A 19,505-nucleotide genomic window follows, 5' to 3' on the forward strand; every position below is an offset into this window, starting at 1 on the left:
GCAAGTCATTTTTCAATTGAATGTACGTTCTGATACGGCTCTTTTATTCAATATACAAAGCCAAAAGAAGCAAACACCCACATCTTTCTTTCTTTCTTTCTTTCTTTCTTTCTTTCTTTCTTTCTTTCTTTCTTTCCGTCATTTGGGTAAACACCCCATTCAGCCATCATAACATGTGCATAAGTCCAAAATCCAGAGGTGATGGGTAGGTGGTCATGGAGAGAAACATTTTTTTTATCTCCAAGGAAACACAGAGACACAGAACTTCCTTGCTACATCTTCCAGATGGGGTCATTCTCAATAAATCTGTAATTGCCCTGAGATAGTGATAGGCCCCCTGACACTCAAATTGTAGATTGGGCCCTCCTGAGAGGAGCAGAATGCCTGGGAGGAGGACACAAACTTTCAAGGAGGGCCATGACCCAGTCTTCAGCACATGAGAATCATAGAATCATATAATTGTAGAGCTGGGAGGGACCACGAGGGTCATCTAGTTCAACCCCCTGCAATGCAAGAATCTTTTGCCTAACGTGGGGCTTGAACCCACAACCCTGAGATTAAGAGTCTCATGATTTACCGACTGAGCTATCCACAGTATTCCCAACCACCTCCCCAAGTACCACAGCACCAACAAAATACCCGTCCCAGGGTGCTCTGCACCCTCGACAAAATCTATCTTTGGCTTTCCCTGGCCTTTCAATTCTTAGGCTGTGTACAAACCATATGTTTAAAGCTCCTTACCTCCTTCAAAGAATCCTGGGAATTGTAATTTATGTTGGTTAATATGGTTCAAGAACAAAAGCAGAATTCCCTGGGTGCCTAGATCCAGGTTTGGGGCAAGTACTCTTTGGTGAGAGAACCCCATCAGAGATTTAAAATCACAAAACATGCAGCAAAGTAAAGCGTAGAAATATAAGCTGTTGCACCTTTAAAATATCCCCTTCTAAGTTGCTTCCAAAGTTCCTCACTTCCCTTAGCATTGAAGGAGACCACATGTTTGGTAAGTTAAAATTGGTTTACTTACAAACTCTTCAAAGGTCAGGTTCATGTGCATTTCCATACAGCAGCAAGAAAAGACAGGCACTATAAATTAGGTTCCAAAATAGAAAGAGTTGCTAAATTATGTGTATAGAAGAACAAAGATGGTTTGCTTATGCCATGTGGTCGAAGCCTGGAGCACCCAGCTTACACTTCCTTACTGGTAGGCTTTGCATGGTTGAAGTGAGAGAACAAAGAGTCTGGTAGCCCTTTCTCCCAAGGTGAGGGGCTATGACCTAGCTAAGCCTGGCAGGAATGCTTACTCTATGGCCTTAACCTCTTCATGTGTCAATAAGAGTTAAGCATGTTGGTTTTATGAGGCTGATTTATCCCACAGTTTAAGAGTGCGTGGAACTGTAGCTCTGTGATGAATAAAATGCAACTCCTAGGATTCTTGTGGGCGGGGGGGGGGGATTCACATGCTTTAAATGTAGGGACAGCTACACAACTGCAATTATGATGTTGTAAGTGTGCTATAAAAATGTGAAACGAGATGAGGCTGTAGAGCTCAATGGCAAATTGCATTTATATTTTTATAGTGGGTTTTTCATAACGTTTTTTATATCTGTGTAGATCCAGCCTAGGTGTGTACACAGGCTTAGGCTGAAATCACATGTTTTAAGGAGGAGGTAAAAGTGGGTGCCAGCTACATGCGACATCCCTTTGATAATGAGTGAACTGGAGTGTTTTAGGACAGGATTTAGACAAGCTCATTCCAATTTCTGCCAAGGCAATTTTATTGGCACAAAATACCAGGCTGTTATACTTTGTCAACATATTACTTTCCTAGGAAACATTCATGTAGGTGCAACACAGGAATCCATGGGGAGACGAGAGCAAACAAGGGTTCTAGGGTTCTGCAGATTTGTAAAATAAAAATAAAAATGCACTTTTAAAGGAAAGAGAAAGGGGTGGTTGAAGGGTATTTAACATTGGAAACTTAAACCAAAATGATTTCACGGCAGGGGGAGAAATGTGAGAAGGGAGAGTTGTGCGAAAGGGGAAAACTAAGAACTACTGTATTTTTCTGTGTATAACACGCTCCCATGTATAAGACGCCCCCTATTTCTGGCGACTCTGAATTAAGAAAATGAGGGGAGATTGTCCAGAGTTGTTGAGCTTTTTTTTGGAGGGGGCTGGCCCAGAATTGTTACGCTTTTTTTAGGGGGAATTGCAGAAATTTGCTCACCCGCCTGACCTACGCTGCCACTCACATGCGTTGCAAAAGCCTGCTATCGTCTGTCCCCTCGCCCAACAGAAGCTGCCAATCACCCTCCCAATTGCCACAGCGACAGCCAATCAACAACAGCCCTTGCCACAGCCACCAATAACACGCACAATAGCTAATGGGGCGTCTTGCTGCTGCTGCGCTGCCGGCACATGGTTTCTATTCTCATCCTGGGGCAAAGTTCTCAACTCAAGGTTACTCGTTCCAGGTTAGCGGAGTTTTTAACCTGAGGCGTTTGTAACCTGAGGTGTTTGTAACTCAAGTTACCACTGTATAAGACGACCCCCAATTTTTGACATACAGTGGTACCTCAGGTTACATACGCTTCAGGTTACAGTCTCCGCTAACCCAGAAACAGTGCTTCAGGTTAAGAACTTTGCTTCAGGATAAGAACAGAAATCGTGCTCCGGTGGCGCGGCGGCAGCAGGAGGCCCCATTAGCTAAAGTGGTGCTTCAGATTAAGAAAAGTTTCAGGTTAAGTACGGACCTCCGGAACAAATTAAATACTTAACCTGAGGTACCACTTTTTTTAAAATAAAAAACCTTAGTCTTATACACGGAAAAGTAGGGCATGTTATTTATTCATTTTCCAGACTATAGCCATGCTTGTTAGATTAGTCACTGAAACATAAACAGATGGTGAGGACTTGATAACCTTCAATGCCTAGGCCTGGTCAGAAACACCCACCCCTACCTGCCCAGCCACACCTGAGGGCAAGGGTTCTCCATCCTTGCTCTACCAGCATTTCTCAAACTTGACTCACCAGCTGTTGTTGGGCAAATGATCCCTGCATTGCAGGGGCTTAGACAATATGACCCTTAGGGTCCCTTCCAACTCTGCAATTCTATGTTTCTATGACTACAACTCCCATCACCCTTGACCACTGGTCTTGTTAGCTAGGGATGATGGAAGTTGTGGTCCAACAATGGCTGGGGACCCGAGTTTCAGAAACACTGGTGGCTTGAATTTCAGAGAGGAGTCTTTTCCACACTTCCTGGAGGGTGGAACTGGGCATCGTGGTCCAATGCTAAGATACAGTTCCACCCCTGACATGCCAGGATCCACAGTCTGATGCGTGAAGAGGTGCTTCCATCCTAAGAATAAGTTTTGATCATTTTAAAACAGGATCTGAAACAAGCTAGTGTTATGGAAATGACATTGCGGGGGCACATCTTTAAATAGGAATGCGGGTGGTGCTGTGGGTTAAACCACAGAGCCTAGGACTTGCAGATCAGAAGGTCGGCGGTTCGAATCCCCGTGGCGGGGCGAGCTCCCGTTGCTTGGTTCCTGCTCCTGCCCACCTAGCAGTTCGAAAGCACGTGCAAGTAGATAAATAGGTACCGCTGGGTGGGAAGGTAAACGGCGTTTCCATGCGCTGCTCTGGTTCGCCAGAAGCGGCTTAGTCATGCTGGCCACATGACCCAGAAGCTGTACGCCGGCTCCCTTGGCCAATAAAGCGAGATGAGCGCCGCAACCCCAGAGTCGGCCACGACTGGACCTAATGGTCAGGGGTCCCTTTACCTTTACCTTTACTTGGCTGGAACTTCCTTCTTTTACTGACTGCATAGACCTGCGGGGGACTTGCACCCCGATGAGCTGGGCCTTGAGTAGTCTCTCACCCTGGAATTTTCTTCCTTAACACTAGCTAGTTGACTCAACTCAGACAGAAGGGATACCTGAATGGAAGAGATCAGGAACTCCCTGGTTATTTTTATTTTTTTAAATTGGGCTAGCAGGCCCAGTTGAATGAACTAAAGGTGGAAGGGCTTTAACATTCAGGACGGTTTCCAACCTGGTACTTCTCAGGTTGGTCTCCTGTTACGCTACATTTGGGGGGAGATTCCAGCTTTCTCACTTTCTTCCCGCTATTGAAAATGATACCCAAGCCCTTTCCAGTGTGAAGTTGTATGTAACAGTTATTTCCCAAAGCATACCCACTTACTTTATCCAACCTCCCAGATGTCCCAATTTCCAGGTCCCCTCCTCCACCTTAAATAACTTGCTCCAAGGCAGGCTGCTGTTTTCTCCCTTATCTGCTCCTTCCCCACAGCAAATTGCTACTCCCCCCCACTCCCCGCCCTTCCAACCTAGTACATATATATATAAGAGGCGCCAACAGAACCCCACCCAACTTGTTTCTTTACCCAAAGTCATCTGGTCAACACAGAGCCTGAAGTTCCAGGGGGGGAAAAACCAGGTGAGCAAGGAAAGCTTTCACAGAAATATTAGCAAACTTTCCATTCATGACGGGCTGGTGTTTGGGGTGGGGGGGAGGCTAGCGACCTAAATGACAAATGCATGGCTTTTGGGATGGGGTGGTTTGCATTAAACTGTTCTGTGCTGCCCTTCAGACTTCTTATATGTGCTTCCAAGCACATGGAAAATGCATACATGCCCTTTCCCTAGTGTAGTCATTTTCTGACTTTCTACTGTAAGAGGGAAGTGCTGGGATAGCTCAGTCGGTAGAGCTTGAGACTCCTAATCTCAGGGTTGTGGGTTCAAGCCCCACGTTGGGGAAAAATATTCCTGCACTGAAGGGGGCTGGACTAGAGGACCTTCGTGGGTCCCTTCCAAATGCTACAGTTCTGTGATTCCACACTGATATGTCCTGTGTGGCTTGCCAGGTAACCCTTGTATGTTGCAGGGGTGGGTTTAGGGCACATACTTGGTGCATGCAGAAGTGAGCATCACTGCCACATATTGCAGGAGAAATGTCCTAGCAGTGAGCAAGCAATCTCCTGAGGAAGCTGAGCTGCCATGGGAAACTTCCAAGGAAGGTGATTCTGGAGATTGATTCTGGATGCAATTTGGGAACCACAACCCCACTTGCTTGCCTGTTGTCTGCAGTTGCTAGGTGATCACAACCCAACAGGTCTCTCCTGTTGTTTTCTGCAAAATGTCTGAGCCAAGCGAATATTGGGGAGATGTTTGCATTTCAGTATGGGTGGAAGGACAATGTTCCTGTTTGGTCAAGCACTGCTCAGTTGTTTGCTGTGCCTGAGGAAGGGAATATAAAGGGACTATTGAGAGGTGCCTGGTGTAGCCTGAACATGTAGTTCAGCCTTCAGCTGGGCCGGCTGGGAGTGATGGGAGTTGTAGTTCAAGACACTTGGAAAAACCAGGTGGGAACTGATTCAGGTATCATAAAGTGGATTAATAGTGGTGAGATCAAGATTGCCTGGTAGAGAGCAATGGAACTGCATTTAGAATAGCCATACATGAAGGAGTCCTCTATCTGAAGAACTGTCCAGCCCAAATCACATCTTAATTTTGTTGCTCATCAACAGCTGACACCCAGGCAAAGAACTGGCTAGTCTTCCCCACTATGGCGAGATCATAGAATTATAGTGTTGGAAGGGATCCTGAGCGTCATTTAGTCCACCTCCCTGCAGTGCAGGTTTGTTCCTGGCTTGCTTGAAGAAACTGCAGATAAGAACAAACTTATTTCCTTGGAGGAAGCTGTTCTTGCAAGCCCCGAAAGACTGCTCAGGAAAAGGTTTTGTTGTTGTTTAGTCGTTTAGTCATGTCCGACTCTTCGTGACCCCATGGACCAGAGCATGCCAGGAACTCCTGTCTTCCACTGCCTCCCGCAGTTTGGTCAAACTCATGCCGGTCGCTTCGAGAACACTGTCCAACCATCTTGTCCTGTCGTCCCCTTCTCCTTGTGCCCTCAATCTTTCCCAACATCAGGGTCTTTTCCAGGGAGTCTTCTCTTCTCATGAGGTGGCCAAAGTATTGGAGCCTCAGCTTCAGGATCTGTCCTTCCAGTGAGCACTCAGGGCTGATTTCCTTAAGGATGGAGAGGTTTGATCTTTTTGCAGTCCGTGGGAAAAGGTTTAGATAGAAAAAAGAACAGAAATAAATAAATAGCAGGCTGAGAGCTAAGCAATAGTAGGAAAAATGCTCCTCTGACAAGCCAAAGTCACACCTGTGTTGTTAATCCAAAGAGCAGCTCTAGTAAAGGTGGAAGACCTAGGAATATTTTGTGGGTTTCCTGGAGTCTCACGGCTATCTCAGGCTATTTAGGCAGAGACCTGTCACCTGCAGAAGTGACTTCAGGTTATCTTCTTTGTGGAAAGATGTAATGTGACTCAGGTGGGCTGTCTGGGAAGCACCGTTAGGCCTGCCATGAAGACACCCTTTTGGGACACTTTGCCCCAGCACACACTTCTTTTTGCCTAGTGAAGGCCGCTTCGCAAATCAGTCTCCTTCCTGAAAGCATTTAGACCCCAGAGCTCTCTTAAAACATCTATCAGGTACCTTGAATCCACCTCTGTAAAGAAGAAAGACAGGGGGGATCAGAGATGCATTGTATTTGCTTAAATGAGAGGATTTAATTACAGCTACATTTATCCATATATATTAAAGGTAAAGGGACCCCTGACCATTAGGTCCAGTTGTGGCTCACTCTGGGGTTGCGGCGCTCATCTCGGCTCTATAGGCCGAGGGAGCCAGTGTACGGTGATGTGGCCAGCATGACTAAGCCGCTTCTGGCGAACCAGAGCAGCGCACGGAAACGCCATTTACCTTCCCACCGGAGTGGTACCTATTTATCTACTTGCACTTTGATGTGCTTTTGAACTGCTAGGTGGGCAAGAGCAGGGACCGAGCAATGGGAGCTCACCCTGTCGTGGGGATTCGAACCGTCGACCTTCTGATCGGCAAGCCCTAGGCTCTGTGGTTTAACCCACAGCACCACCCACGTTCCATCCATATATATTAGGATATGCAACATTTAAGCAAATCTGCAGCCCACTTTGTCCTTTGTTTAAAGCAGTGTTTCTCAATCTTTTTCCAACTGTGGCCCCCTTCCAACCTCGTTTCCTTCCTGTGAACCCTCTGTCCTACCAGTAGAAAGGTAGCTAGTTAAATGTTTTGTTCGTAAATAGAACATGTTTTATTTATATTTTTTATAATATACATAGTTACATAAAAAAATTATACTTTAAGAGTTTCTCGATCAATGGGACCCTTGTGCTTGATGACCAAAACCAAGCTTTTTAAAATATCCGGTTCTATTGCTGTGAGTGATAAACAAATATCACCTCTGTCCATTATGTTAAGGTAATTGCACGTTAGACTGAGTAAACACCGTATTTTTCCATCTATAAGACACCCCCCCCCCATGTATAAGATGCCCCCTATTTTTGTGGCAACAACCAATCGCCACTCCACCCTCGGCACTATTTGTGTACAAGACACCCCCTAATTTTTGACATTATTTTTTAGGAAAAAAATCCTAGTCTTATACATGGAAAAATATGGTAATTCACATGACTGAAACCTGATTCTACCAAATACGAAGTAGGAAATGCCATGAAAAACAAATTTGCTTTATCCCAAAGCTGTGGAAACTTTTAAGATCTTCTGTTTTCTTTTTGATTCTTGGTCACTTCACTCTTTTCTCCACTTCTCACGTCCCTCTGTAGCCCCCTAGTCTCGTGCCGTGATTTTCACCTGTTTCCCCCTTGGAATATCCACTGGGTGCAGTGAGATAGAAAGGATGATGGACAACACCCCAAGGTGGGTGCAGCAGCTGAACTCCTTGAAAACTGGGTTTGAATCCCAGCTGAGCCACTGAAAAGGTTTGCCACCTCTTTTTCCGGCCCTGGTCGTACGCAGTTAATGGCTGCCTGGCACACAAACTAAGGAGCTGAAATATTCCAATGCATGCCCGGAGGGAAAAGGTCACTGCTTTAATTTCTTTGTGAAGCTAGTAACCCACCCAATGAATCACTGGGTGTGCCTTGCACAACCCCTCAGTTTTTGGTATCTGCAAAGGGGTGTGTGTAGCCTTCTTGACATGCTTGCAAACAGTGCCAGATTTACGTATAAGCTAAACAAGCCCTATAGCTTAGAGCCCCGCTCTCTTGGCCCCCCCCAAAAAAAATTTAAAGGAAAAAAACTGGATGTACATTTCCAAAATATAAGATAAAAAACCAAATAAAATAAAAGCTACATACAGCAACAGTGTTTTGTTTTGTGTTGTGTTAGGCAACTATGATGCAGGTAACAGGCCCCGCCTGCTAGCCTGCTCCCTAAAATATCACTGGTTTGCTCATTTCTCTCTCTCTATATAGGGTGCCTACATTCTGCATGTACAAATGGCTTTAGATACCTACTAGGTCCATAAATTACCATATAGCATGTATTCAACACACAAAAACAGTGACAATTTGTTGTTGACAAAGGACAGCTGGACATATAAAGCTATTACCTTCAGTAGCTTAGGGCCTCATCAAACCTAAATCTGGCCCTGATTGCAAAGAATAACGGCTGGGGGGGTGGGTTGTAAAGCACTATACATGCTAAAACTGTGCAGCAGAAGCTATTTTTAAAAAATAAATAAAAGGAATGTCGTGTAGACTAGCCCCTGAAAGAGAAATGCCAGGAGCACATACATTCATGTCTGCCTGTACCATGCAGAAGTCAGGAACTGCACTACAGTCCCAAGAAATCTAAACTGCGTTGAGAGCTGAAGCACAGATACTTTGAAGTAAGCTGCATTGAAATCAATGGGATTTACTTTCAAGTAAATGTTTTTAGGATTGGACTTTTAAGCTCATTGATTTCAGTGGCAGTTGAGCACCGTTAAGTGCTTAATTCTCATTGATTTCAACAGGACTTTCTCTCCCATAAAATCCGGTGGCACCTTGGAGGCTAACTAGTTTATTGTGGCCTGAGGTTTTTCCTCCTCTAAGGAGATACATCTTCATGAATCCACATCTCTTAAAATGAGGTTACCAGCAGAGCAATAATAATAATATAAAAAAAAGTCCAGCCAGAACACCACTATGCTTTTAACAGAGGTTTGACATGTAGAGATCAGCAACCGTAGCTTTTAATAGCATGGAGTTATAAAACCTCTCTGTCAAAGCCATGGCTGCATCCAGACCCTGCTCAAAATTTGGCAACCTTGTTTAAAATACAAAAACATCTGGCAAATATAAACGGATATGCTTTTCGGCAATTCTCGGAAGGAGTCAGTTGTGGGATGAAACTACCACAGGCTTTGTCCTTAACAGAAAAAAAAGGACTCCAGGCCTGAGTATATCCTTTGTGCCAGGTCAAACTCTGGTGACAGTAAATAATTTAGACACATTTCCTTGCTTGGGACACCAGCCAACACTTTCTTTTAGAAAGGTAACTTGAAGAGATGCCCTAAGGGTTGCTGTATAAACTGCTGACTTATGTGCAGATTAAAAATGGTGTTCCGTGCCAGTCCTCTCGGGTATATTACTATTATATCCACAATTCCCACATAATTTTCTTGTTCTGGGCCCAGTCCCAAACGAAGCCGATCCGGCTCTCATGAAAGGAAGTTCCGTTCTTTTATCAAAATTGCGTGGACAGAAACTCCTGATAATGGCTGGATTGTACACACTATAGTTCCACCCTTAATTTTCCTCCAGTGCCATTGGTCCCTTTTCATTTCAGATAACCACACGTTATCTGACAGCGTAATGTGTTCCCCAGGGCTAGAACTACCAAGGATATGCGCCGCCTGTAGGCAAGATCATTGGTGTTAAATAGTGGGTAGACATATCAGACGACACAGCGATTCTTCAAAGCAGCTCTTTATTTGTAAGCTGGAACAGAACTGAACTGAAGGGTTCAGCCAGCCTGCTTATATAGAGCTCCAGTACAACGTAACTGTAACAACTTTCTGTAACTATCCAATCACTGAAAGTCACTTTTGATCCCTTATTTGCATATGTGAACCTGAACTATCTACAGTATCCCCCTGCTGGCCCAGGGTGAGAACTTCAGTACATAACAATTGGAGACATGGCCACGTTCATACCCAGCACTGAAAGCACCATGGTGCTTCTTTAAACAAACATGGCTTTCCCCCCAAAGAATTCTGGGAGCTGTAATGTGTTAAAGGTGCTGGGAGTTTTGAGGAGACCCCTATTCCTCTCACAGAGCAACAACTATCAGAGTTCCCCGTGAAAAGGGATTGTTAATCCAATCTGAAAATTGTAGCTCTATGAGGGGAATGGGTCTCGCCCAATGGCACCCTTAGCAAACTACAGCTCCCAGAATACTTTGGGTGACGCCATGTCTGTTTCGAGTGGCATCATAGTGCTTTAAATGTATGGTTGAATGTGGCCATAGTCTTTTGGTTTATTTGCAAGCAGCCCATATTTATTATTATTTATTGGATTTGTTAGTGGCTTTTCTTACAAATTAACTCAGAGGGCCCATCCACACCATACATTTAAAACACTTTCATATCCCTTTAAACAATCAACAACTCCAAAAGACTCCTGGAAACTGTAGTTTGCTAAGAGTTGTTAGGACACACACACACACCCCTTCCACTCACAGAGCTATAATTTTCAGAGTGGTTTAGAAGGATTCTTTGGGGGATAAAAATATGTTTTAAATATATGGTGTGTACACAGCAGTTCTGTGTGAAAATCTGAAGGCATCCTCTGTTGACTCTGACCAATTTCCTCATCCTCAACCTCTTCCTTTCACAGATTTCAGCAGAGAGAGAGGGAGAGCGAAAGAGATTCTTTCGCAGAGCATATATATTTGCTATGAGGGTGTGAGCTTCTTGTCCTCTCAAGGCGTTTCCTGTATTGTTTGGAAATAGTTCTTCCACTTTGTATTTGGGGCCTTGCACAAAATGCTCACTCAGATTGTCTGGGAACAAGCTAGATTTCTGCCTCAAATGTCTCCATGCAACCCTCAAGGAGAGCCAAAAAGCTAAGACCATCTCAATGTGGCTTCAAACAAGAGCAAAAAACGGGTGTTTGGGGCCTGTTTGAGCAGATGCGGTTGTAGGAACACAGCCTGAGGAGGTCATACAAGGATCTCCGCAAGAGATCGGCTATCTGAGCACGAGTCTACCTTGTTGCCATGCCAACAGGTCTCCATCTTCCTCTACCCTAGCAAGATGCCATGAGGCAAAGGCAGTTGTTTTGAGGGCCATTAAAGATAGCAGCAGGATAGAACCGAGCCACCACAATCCACAGGGGAAGGGTCCCTTTGACCAAATTCCACAAAAATGAGCAGGAGCTGTGCAGCAAGATAGGCTGCGTACACAATACCAGCTTAAAACACAGCTAGGTCATACTTTTTCTCAATTTGGATCGGAGGTGGTTTCTTGGGGGGGGGGGGCGTGCATCAAAAGGCAGCATTTCCTGAGGAACGACATGATTTTACACCACTTTCCAAGTGGTGGGAGTGGGAGCCAACCGGATGCAGAGTAAACAGGAGTGTGTACGCAGTTTTAGTGCCTGGTTTGCATGGCATTTGAAAGTCATGGTTAAGTTGAACTATCGTTTAAAGGCTAGGAAACAGAGCAGACATTGTAGCTGTTTCATTCTTCCTCCTGCCAGGTGCTAAGCGATGGTTTAGCTTAGAATTACATCAGAACCACAGGTCTGGGATTTATGTCTCACTCTAAGCAAAACACAAGTTGTAACCATGGTTTGTTCCTGGCCTACTGCTCATGGATTGGGGGGAAACAAACCATGAGCCAGGGTTTGCATGTAATCCTGAACGAAACCATGGCTTAGCTCCACGCAGTGCAGTTAGCAGCAGGGAAGGAGTGAAACCACCATTATCCCCGCCGCCATGGACCAGCAAACTTCATATTCACACTTCAACCACAATTAAGCTAAACTATGGTTTATAATTAAATGCAGATAAAGAGAGGGGGTTGGCAAAAAGCCTCAAAATACAGGCCAGGATTGCTGAGTGCATACAACATTTCTCCGAAGAAAATAGGGACGTCCTGTTCCATAATGATAATGATAATTTTATTAGTTATACCCCGTCCCTCTGACTGGGTTGCCCCAGCCACTCTGGGCAGCTTCCAACAAAAACTTCCCTATACTGTACAAGGCTGCCTCCACATGTCTTCTAAAGGTTGTGTAGTTACTTATCTCCTTGGCTTGGGGGTCGCATAGCTCCATACCCTCTCTAATGAAAATAGGGACGTCCTAAAGAAAAGCGATAGGGACGCGGGTGGCACTGTGGTCTAAACCACAGAGCCGATCAGAAGGTTGGCGGTTCGAATCCCCCGACGGAGTGAGCTGTTGTTCGGCCCCAGCTCCTGCCCACCTAGCAGTTCGAAGGTATGTCAAGTGCAAGTAGATAAATAGGTACCATTCTGGCGGGAAGGTAAACGGTGTTTCTGTGCGCTGCTCTGGTTCACCAGAAGCGGCTTAGTCATGCTGGCCACATGACCTGGAAGCTGTCTGCAGACAAACGCTGGCTCCCTTGGCCTATAGAGCGAGATGAGTGCCACAACCCCAGAGTCGTCCGTGACTGGACCCAGTGGTCAGGGGTACTTTTACCTTTACCTTTAAAGAAAAGCGGGACATTTCAGGATCAAATCATTAACCAGGACGGCTTCTGTAAATCTGGAACTGTCCCTGGAAAATGGGGACACCCGGAAGGTCTGTGAGTGGGTTGGTTCCAAGGGCTCACCATTACCCACAGCACATTAAATCCCACAGCTGGGGCCTGGGTCTGATAGTGGGGAATAACAGGAGCTCTCCTGCCTCTCCTCTCCACTTTCCAGGAGCTGACATGGCCTATCAGACGGAGTTCATCATCGATGCCCAGCCACAAGCTGTTGGCGCCAGCTACACTTTGAGCAACCAAGGGGCCTGGAATACAGACCTGTGTGACTGCTGTTCCGATATGGGCATCTGTGAGTAATTGGGGTGTGTGTTGGCAGCTAGCAGTTCCTTTCTGCCACTCAAGTGGTAGGCTGTACATGAGGAGAAGGAAGGAGGGCTAATGAGCTATCTGTCAGGCAATCAGAAGAGCCAGGAAACTCAAGATTTTGCCACTGATCGATCCACGGGGCTGCCCTTTCCCTGCCTGCCTTCCCCGAAAAGAGCAAGATTCTTGAAATCAAAAGTTAGCCAACCTAGAAGGGGCGAGGGATCGGTTGTTGCTAATACGTGAGGCTATTTTTATTACCGGCACTTGCAGCAAACCGTTACAGTGTGGAGTGATCTTGTACAGGGTCCCAGCCAGGCATGCCCTTTCCCAGGATACTCCATTACCTATTTCTCCCAAGGTCTGTTTCCCGCCCACTAGTCAAAAAGCATTCTGTTCTCACTGAGCGTGCTCAGTCTGCACTGAGTTGTTGCTGGGTTTTTTGGCCCCCTCTTGCCCCCAAGGATTTTTCTATATCCATGAAACTTGGTGTTCCTTCCTCAAGGGCAGTGCGTACCTTTTTTATATTGTTACTTAAAACTGCTTGGGGCAATGCAGAAATTAGGAACAGCATGGGCCCTGCCATCAGATTCAGCATCTAAATGTAATGGCGAGTGACACGGGGGAGAAAACGAAAACACAGGGGAAGAAGTAATTAGGAAGAATGAGGTGAAGCATTAGGAAGAAACAGACCGATGGAAGGAATCTTCTGCATTAGGCTTATGCAGGAAGCTTAGGCATTGGGAGACAGTGATGTGTAGTGGTCAGAGTGACAGACTGCAACTGGGGTGTGGCAGCACAGGATACAACTGCAACCTGCACTGTGCAAAGAAAGGGAGGCAAGCAAACCAGCTTAGCCAGGGGTCAGCAAACTTTTTCAGCAGGGGGCCGGTCCATTGTCCCTCAGACCTTTTGGAGGGCCGGACTATATTTTGGAGAAAAAAAAGAAATTAACGAATTCCTATGCCCCACAAATAACCCAGAGATGCATTTTAAATAAAAGCACACATTCTACTCATGTAAAAACACGCTGATTCCCGGACCGTCCGCGGGCCAGATTTAGAAGGCGATTGGGCCGCATCTGGCCCCCGGTCCTTAGTTTGCCTACCCATGAGCTTAGCTAACCCCTCCTCCTCCTTAACCTCACTGCTGCCACCAAGTGGATGTTTTTTTATTTTTATCTCACTGGCTCCACCAAACAGCTTTTTAATTCTCTGGATTCAAGTGGCCCAACCTACTGGTTAGAGCGGTACGGTAATTAGACATGTTTTGAATAACTAGCCCCCAGACCATTCCACCTGCCCCAAAAACCCCAAAACATTCATTTACCGTATTTTTCCATGTATAAGATGCCCCCATGTATAAAACGCCCCTATTTTTTGAGCCCAAAATTAAGAAATAATTAACTGCAACATTCCGTTTATAAGACGACCCCCAATTTTAAAAAATGGGGGGGGGGAATATCGTCTTATACACGGAAAAATACAGTACTTAAAGTAATGCATGATTCTATTAAGGTGGAGGTGGTCATCCAAATTGGTGGCCTTCACCAGCTCCTGCAATTGAGAGTTCCATAGTTTTAAGTCTGCTCCACCTTTTACATGTCAGCCTCTTCGGACTATAATCTCTCCCTGTAACCTTCCTTTCTCCCAGCTTAACATATCCATATCCCCTATAGGACTTGGTTTCCAGAGCCCTCACTGGAAATCATTTGCCTTCCTCCAGATACATGCAGAATGCTTCTGTCTCCCTTCCTCCAGGTCTTTGTGGTACCTTCGTTCCATGCATCCTTGCCTGCCGTGTGTCAGAGCAGGCAGGTGAGTGCTGCTGCCTCCCATACCTGCCTGGTACTATCGTTGCTCTGCGGACCAGTGTGCGCGAGAGATTCCACATTGAGGTGAGATGTGGGAAATCAAATAAAGATGGGTGTGGGGAGAGGGGTTGGGGTGGTAGTTAAACTGATGGGCTGGCCAGGCGTGGGGTTGGGGTGGAGTTGCTGTTCTGCTCCAAAAGAAAAGCCCAGTCTGTTTTGATGAATATCATTTTATAGGTTCGAAATTAGGCACGGGGGAGGAATCTGATTCAGCTCACGTTTAAAAGCAAACCTTACCAATTTGCATTTTCTGACACAATGCACGAACCAAAATGCAGCCGTCCTTTGAAATTTGCACTTCTCTGAATGTTGCAACGCAGTTCAAGCAATGTGAACAAATATGCAAATACTAGGGCAAGGTGTGCATTGAAATGCGTATATTACTGCAAAGGCCATACAAAAATGCATTATGTGTGGGAATATTGCTTTGCAAAAAAAATGTGTAAATTAGGCAAAACTGCATACAAACTATATTAAGAGAAATTTGCATCAAAATGCTAATTAGTTTCATAGCAACTTAAAAAAACAAAAGCCCTGCAAACTGATGTGGAAATGTGGAGAAATTAAGACTGGGAACGTTTAAAAAATGAGACAAACCAAAATTGACAGATTTGCCCATCCTTACTCAAAATATGTTGGTAGCTATCAAGCTAGTTATGCACCTGAAACCTACCAAGGAGGAAGACACAACAGGGGTGGATGGGCTGGGTATAAGTAGTAAATCATCATCTACCCGTTGCTGGTTTTCTTACCATGATTAGAGTTCCTTAGGGCTGCCCAACTTTTCAGCTGACCATTGGAAGTCTGGCTTTTAGCAACAGCTTGATGTGCAGACACTAAGTGACAATGTGTTTCTTTTTTGTTAAAAGCTTTATTTTCTGACTTCTGCATATTACGCTGCTACTATATGCATGGGGACACCCTGGGCCATTTTATTCTAGTCATTTGGCAGTATTTGATGGCAGGGATTAATAGGAAGGGAGGGCCTCTTCTGTGGTGGCCCCCTGTATTTGGAATACCCTCCCTAGAGAGGCCTGCCTGGCACCTAAGTTGTTTTCTCTTATGCCCCAAGTGAAGTGTCCTTTATTTTTCTGATGGATGTTGCTTTTGTTTTTCTTTTTAAATGATATTTATTCAAGATTTCAAAAAGAAAAGAATACAAGAAAAAACAAAAATACAACACCAAAACAAAAAAAAAAACAGAAAAAAGAATAACAAAAAAAATAAATCCAAATTCAAATTACATCCTTTCATTTACTTATTTCTTGGACCTCCTCACACCTCCCTTTTTGTATTCTATCTTAATTCATTATTTCAGCAAATTCTTCCCATACTTCACAATTTTTATTTAAATAATTTGTCTTAACAATCTGTCTCTCTTTCCCCCCCCCCGTTAATTCAACATATCCTTTCCAACTTTTACTATATTCTGTTATTCAATTTACCGTTGATTTCTTTAACCTTGTCTTACCTTAAGAACCATAAAATTTCAAGATTTGAACCATATTTATGCATACCTCCTTCAAACCTTTCTACTAAAGCCAATTAATTCCTTTCCAACATATTCTGATGTTTCATTAGTATCACACTAATTCCAAAAAGAAAATATATAAAAAGAAATTCTCTTCTAATTAAATCCAACGTCCCTTCTTCCTGGTTTCGGGTTATGTCAGTCCATTCTAACCATTACATCCTGTCCATCAATCTGGTGTTCTAATGTCCGAGGCTCTCAGGTCTCTTCTCTGCAGATTTTCTTGTTCCTGTTTATACTTGCACCCTTCCCTGTCCCTTGTTGGTTTCTTTCATAGTTTCTTCCCTCTCTCCTTGAGGAGAGGGTCTCCGGGGAATTCCAAACGGTAATAATCTTTATTTTCTTTCATCAAGTTAGCCCATTCCCCAGAATCCCCCTCCCCTATTTTAATTTTGTAATCCAAAAAGTAGTTATTCCACAAGTAGCTGTCAACTTGTTTCACAGTCCCACCAGAGCTAAGAGCTTCCTTAACTCCAGGCACTTCCAGACACACTCCAAATTCAATCTTCCAATGTTGCGGCTTTTGGTCATGCAGGACTTTGGATCTTTCCCTTTGTATCTTTTGAGGTGCAATCACGACCTCTTCCATCTTCATCTGCCCTTGGACTTGCCTTATCAAGCCAGTTTCCTGCGTTAGTTGTTGTAGAATTTCTTTGTCTTTGTTTCCTGTTAGTTCATATTTACTGGCTACAGCAGTCATAAAATCCAACTTCTCATTCATCAAGTTCATTTTCTCATGCAACTGCTGCAGCATAGTAATTGTTTTGCCAAGGGCAGACGTTAGAACTTCCTCCCTGCACATTTCTGTTCAAGGTCAAATAGCTGGTCCCATGGTCTAATTCTCACAACTATAACATTTCCCTGTGAACTGCAGCAACAAACTGACAAGCTCCCTCTAGGGGACACAGTTTCTAACGTCCATCTTTAAAAAGTATCCAACAAAGGGAAAATTACTTTCGATTTTCAAATACTTTGTTTCCTTAAAGTACAAAGATGCAGAAAGCAGCGTTGAAGTTCATTTGTTTCTCTCTTTTTTTTTAACTATCTGTCAAAAATGTTCCGTTTTCAATCAATGGAGATCTCCAATCATTTCTGTCCTGACACCCCGTCCCCAGGTTTAGGACGATAGAAACTTATATTCCTTTACTCTTTCTCTGCAGGATTAAATGGTCAAAGTCCCCCCCCCTTTTCTCCTGCTGTCAAGGGGGTTTTGTTGGTTATAAATGCAGGAAATTTCAATCTTTGGATCAGTTTTCCAGGCTATTTAGCTTGCAAAATCTTTACTTCAGTCTATTTACAAAAAGCGGAAGGAGGACTTCCTGTTTAGACCTTCCCGCTTCGTTGCCTAATTCATAAATTTCATAAGTTTCTTAGTCAAATCTTCCGTTTTTACTCATGGGTACTTGTTTTAGAGTCCAATTGTCATCAGGAAAAAGTCAGCGCTCTCCGGCGATGGCTGTGCGGCTTCCCTCTGTGAAAGTAGCAGTCAGTTCGCAGCACCGCGCTGCTCACCCCACTCCGCTCCGGAGCCCCAAAAAAGGAGTTTTCCCGTGAGTGGGGGAGGCGCTCTTGGTGCTCTGCCGAACCCCACGTTCCCAGGCTTCTCCGCCTGGGATTTCTAGCGGGTCCCCACCTTCGCCGCGGTGGGAAGACCCAGTTTCCACGGAGCCCGTTCCTCCGATCGGAGGAACTCCGCCATTCGCCGATGGCGCTAACCCGGAAGTCCTGATGTATGTTGCTTTTGAATTGACTTTTATCATTGCTTTGGGACTCATTGGGGAAATGAACCTTGCTCATAAGAGCTGGAAACGCAATTGCATATTCAAAAATAAAGTGCTCTTGCAATTTTAAAAAAGTGCTATAATAATCAATGTGTGGGCGGTGTGCCTTTGCTGAACCAGCTCTGAGGCTGATTTGCCTGAGTTTGGCTGAAAGGAATCCCTAGATGGTTAGGAATTTCAGCCTCTGTCTCAATTACAAGCCAGTTTTGTCTCTTGGGAGCTACACAACTTCACTTGCCCCCGACCTTCCATTTTAATGCAGCGTCTTTGTTTCTGAAACCCAGGGCTCCATTTGTGAGGACTGGGTGGTCATGGCCTGCTGTCCATTCTGCGGCCTCTGTCAACTCGCCCGAGAGCTGAAGAACAAGAACTGAAGCAGAAGGGAAGCTGGCAGACATTCTTCACTCCTGCAGGGAGAACGAAGTAGCTGGATCAATGGCAGTGAGGGACGGAGGCCAGCTTCTGAACCCAGAAGCGCATCAACTGCAGAGCAAAAGACCTATTGTCCTTGCACAAGGAAAGAGGAAAAGATACAGCTCTCCTCTGTTCAGCCCCTGCGGTCATCCCACCTTGAAAATTGTGTCAAAATAAAATAATCATTGTCTCAAACTGCATGAGTTGGGCTGTCTTTGTTTTTTTGGAAGAATGGGTTAAGTGAGAATCAGTGTGATCCCCTGGCCCAGTAGAAGACTTAGGGGTGCTAACTGGCCAGGGGGTTAAGAAAAGACAACCTGGCCTGCTCCTGTCTGTCTAATCAAGGACTCATATACAGTGGTACCTCGGGCTACATACGCTTCAGGTTACATACGCTTCAGGTTACAGACTCCGCTAACCCAGAAATAGTACCTCGGGTTAAGAACTTTGCTTCAGGATGAGAACAGAAATCGTGCTCTGGCGGCGCAGTGGCAGCAGGAGGCCCCATTAGCTAAAGTGGTGCTTCAGGTTAAGAACAGTTTCAGGTTAAGAACGGACCTCCGGAACAAATTAAGTACTTAACCCGAGGTACCACTGTACGGAAATCAGCCCATGAAGCTTTTTTTATGGCATGGAGGGAAACTTCTGGGAGAGGCAGAAGTTCTCAGGTTCAATCCTTGACAGCCTGAGTTGAAAGGGTTAGGGCTAAGGTGATGGGAAAGACCTCTCCAAGAGCAGACCTACTGAGCTAAACCAGAAGAACAGATAGTTTGGCCTGATAGAAGGAAGCATCCTTTGATCAGCTTTGAGGATTGAACTCAACCAAGTGCAAGCACTTGTGAAACACCGACAATTGCACATTCCGTGCCTGCTTAGCCATGCAGCCACTTTCTTCCCTATCCTCTGTTGCTTCACCTCTGGTGATCGTAGGCGCCTCAGGGCAAGGACTACTA

The 19,505-nt window shown here is 44.9% G+C and overlaps 1 protein-coding gene across 1 annotated transcript; it reads left to right on the top strand.

The window, feature by feature from the left end:
• Positions 1-4,442: 4,442 nt before the first annotated feature.
• LOC307221369 (cornifelin homolog A-like) lies at positions 4,443-18,747 on the top strand. Its single transcript, XM_079985839.1, has 4 exons — positions 4,443-4,464; positions 12,808-12,939; positions 14,714-14,850; positions 18,423-18,747. Exons 2-4 carry the CDS (start codon positions 12,816-12,818, stop codon positions 18,510-18,512), a joined length of 351 nt encoding a protein of 116 aa, XP_079841965.1. The 5' UTR covers positions 4,443-4,464; positions 12,808-12,815; the 3' UTR covers positions 18,513-18,747.
• The last annotated feature ends 758 nt before the right edge of the window (positions 18,748-19,505 follow it).

Source organism: Podarcis cretensis, assembly GCF_951804945.1.
Source record: "Podarcis cretensis genome assembly, chromosome: 8".
Lineage (NCBI taxonomy): Eukaryota > Metazoa > Chordata > Lepidosauria > Squamata > Lacertidae > Podarcis > Podarcis cretensis.

Excerpts from the sequence above, each read along its gene's own strand:
- LOC307221369 (XM_079985839.1), top strand. The coding sequence starts at position 12,816 with ATGGCCTATCAGACGGAGTTCATCATCGATGCCCAGCCACAAGCTGTT. Across the intron at positions 12,940-14,713 it reads CTGTTCCGATATGGGCATCT|GTCTTTGTGGTACCTTCGTT; the intron begins GTGAGTAATTGG and ends CCCTTCCTCCAG. Across the intron at positions 14,851-18,422 it reads GCGAGAGATTCCACATTGAG|GGCTCCATTTGTGAGGACTG; the intron begins GTGAGATGTGGG and ends TCTGAAACCCAG.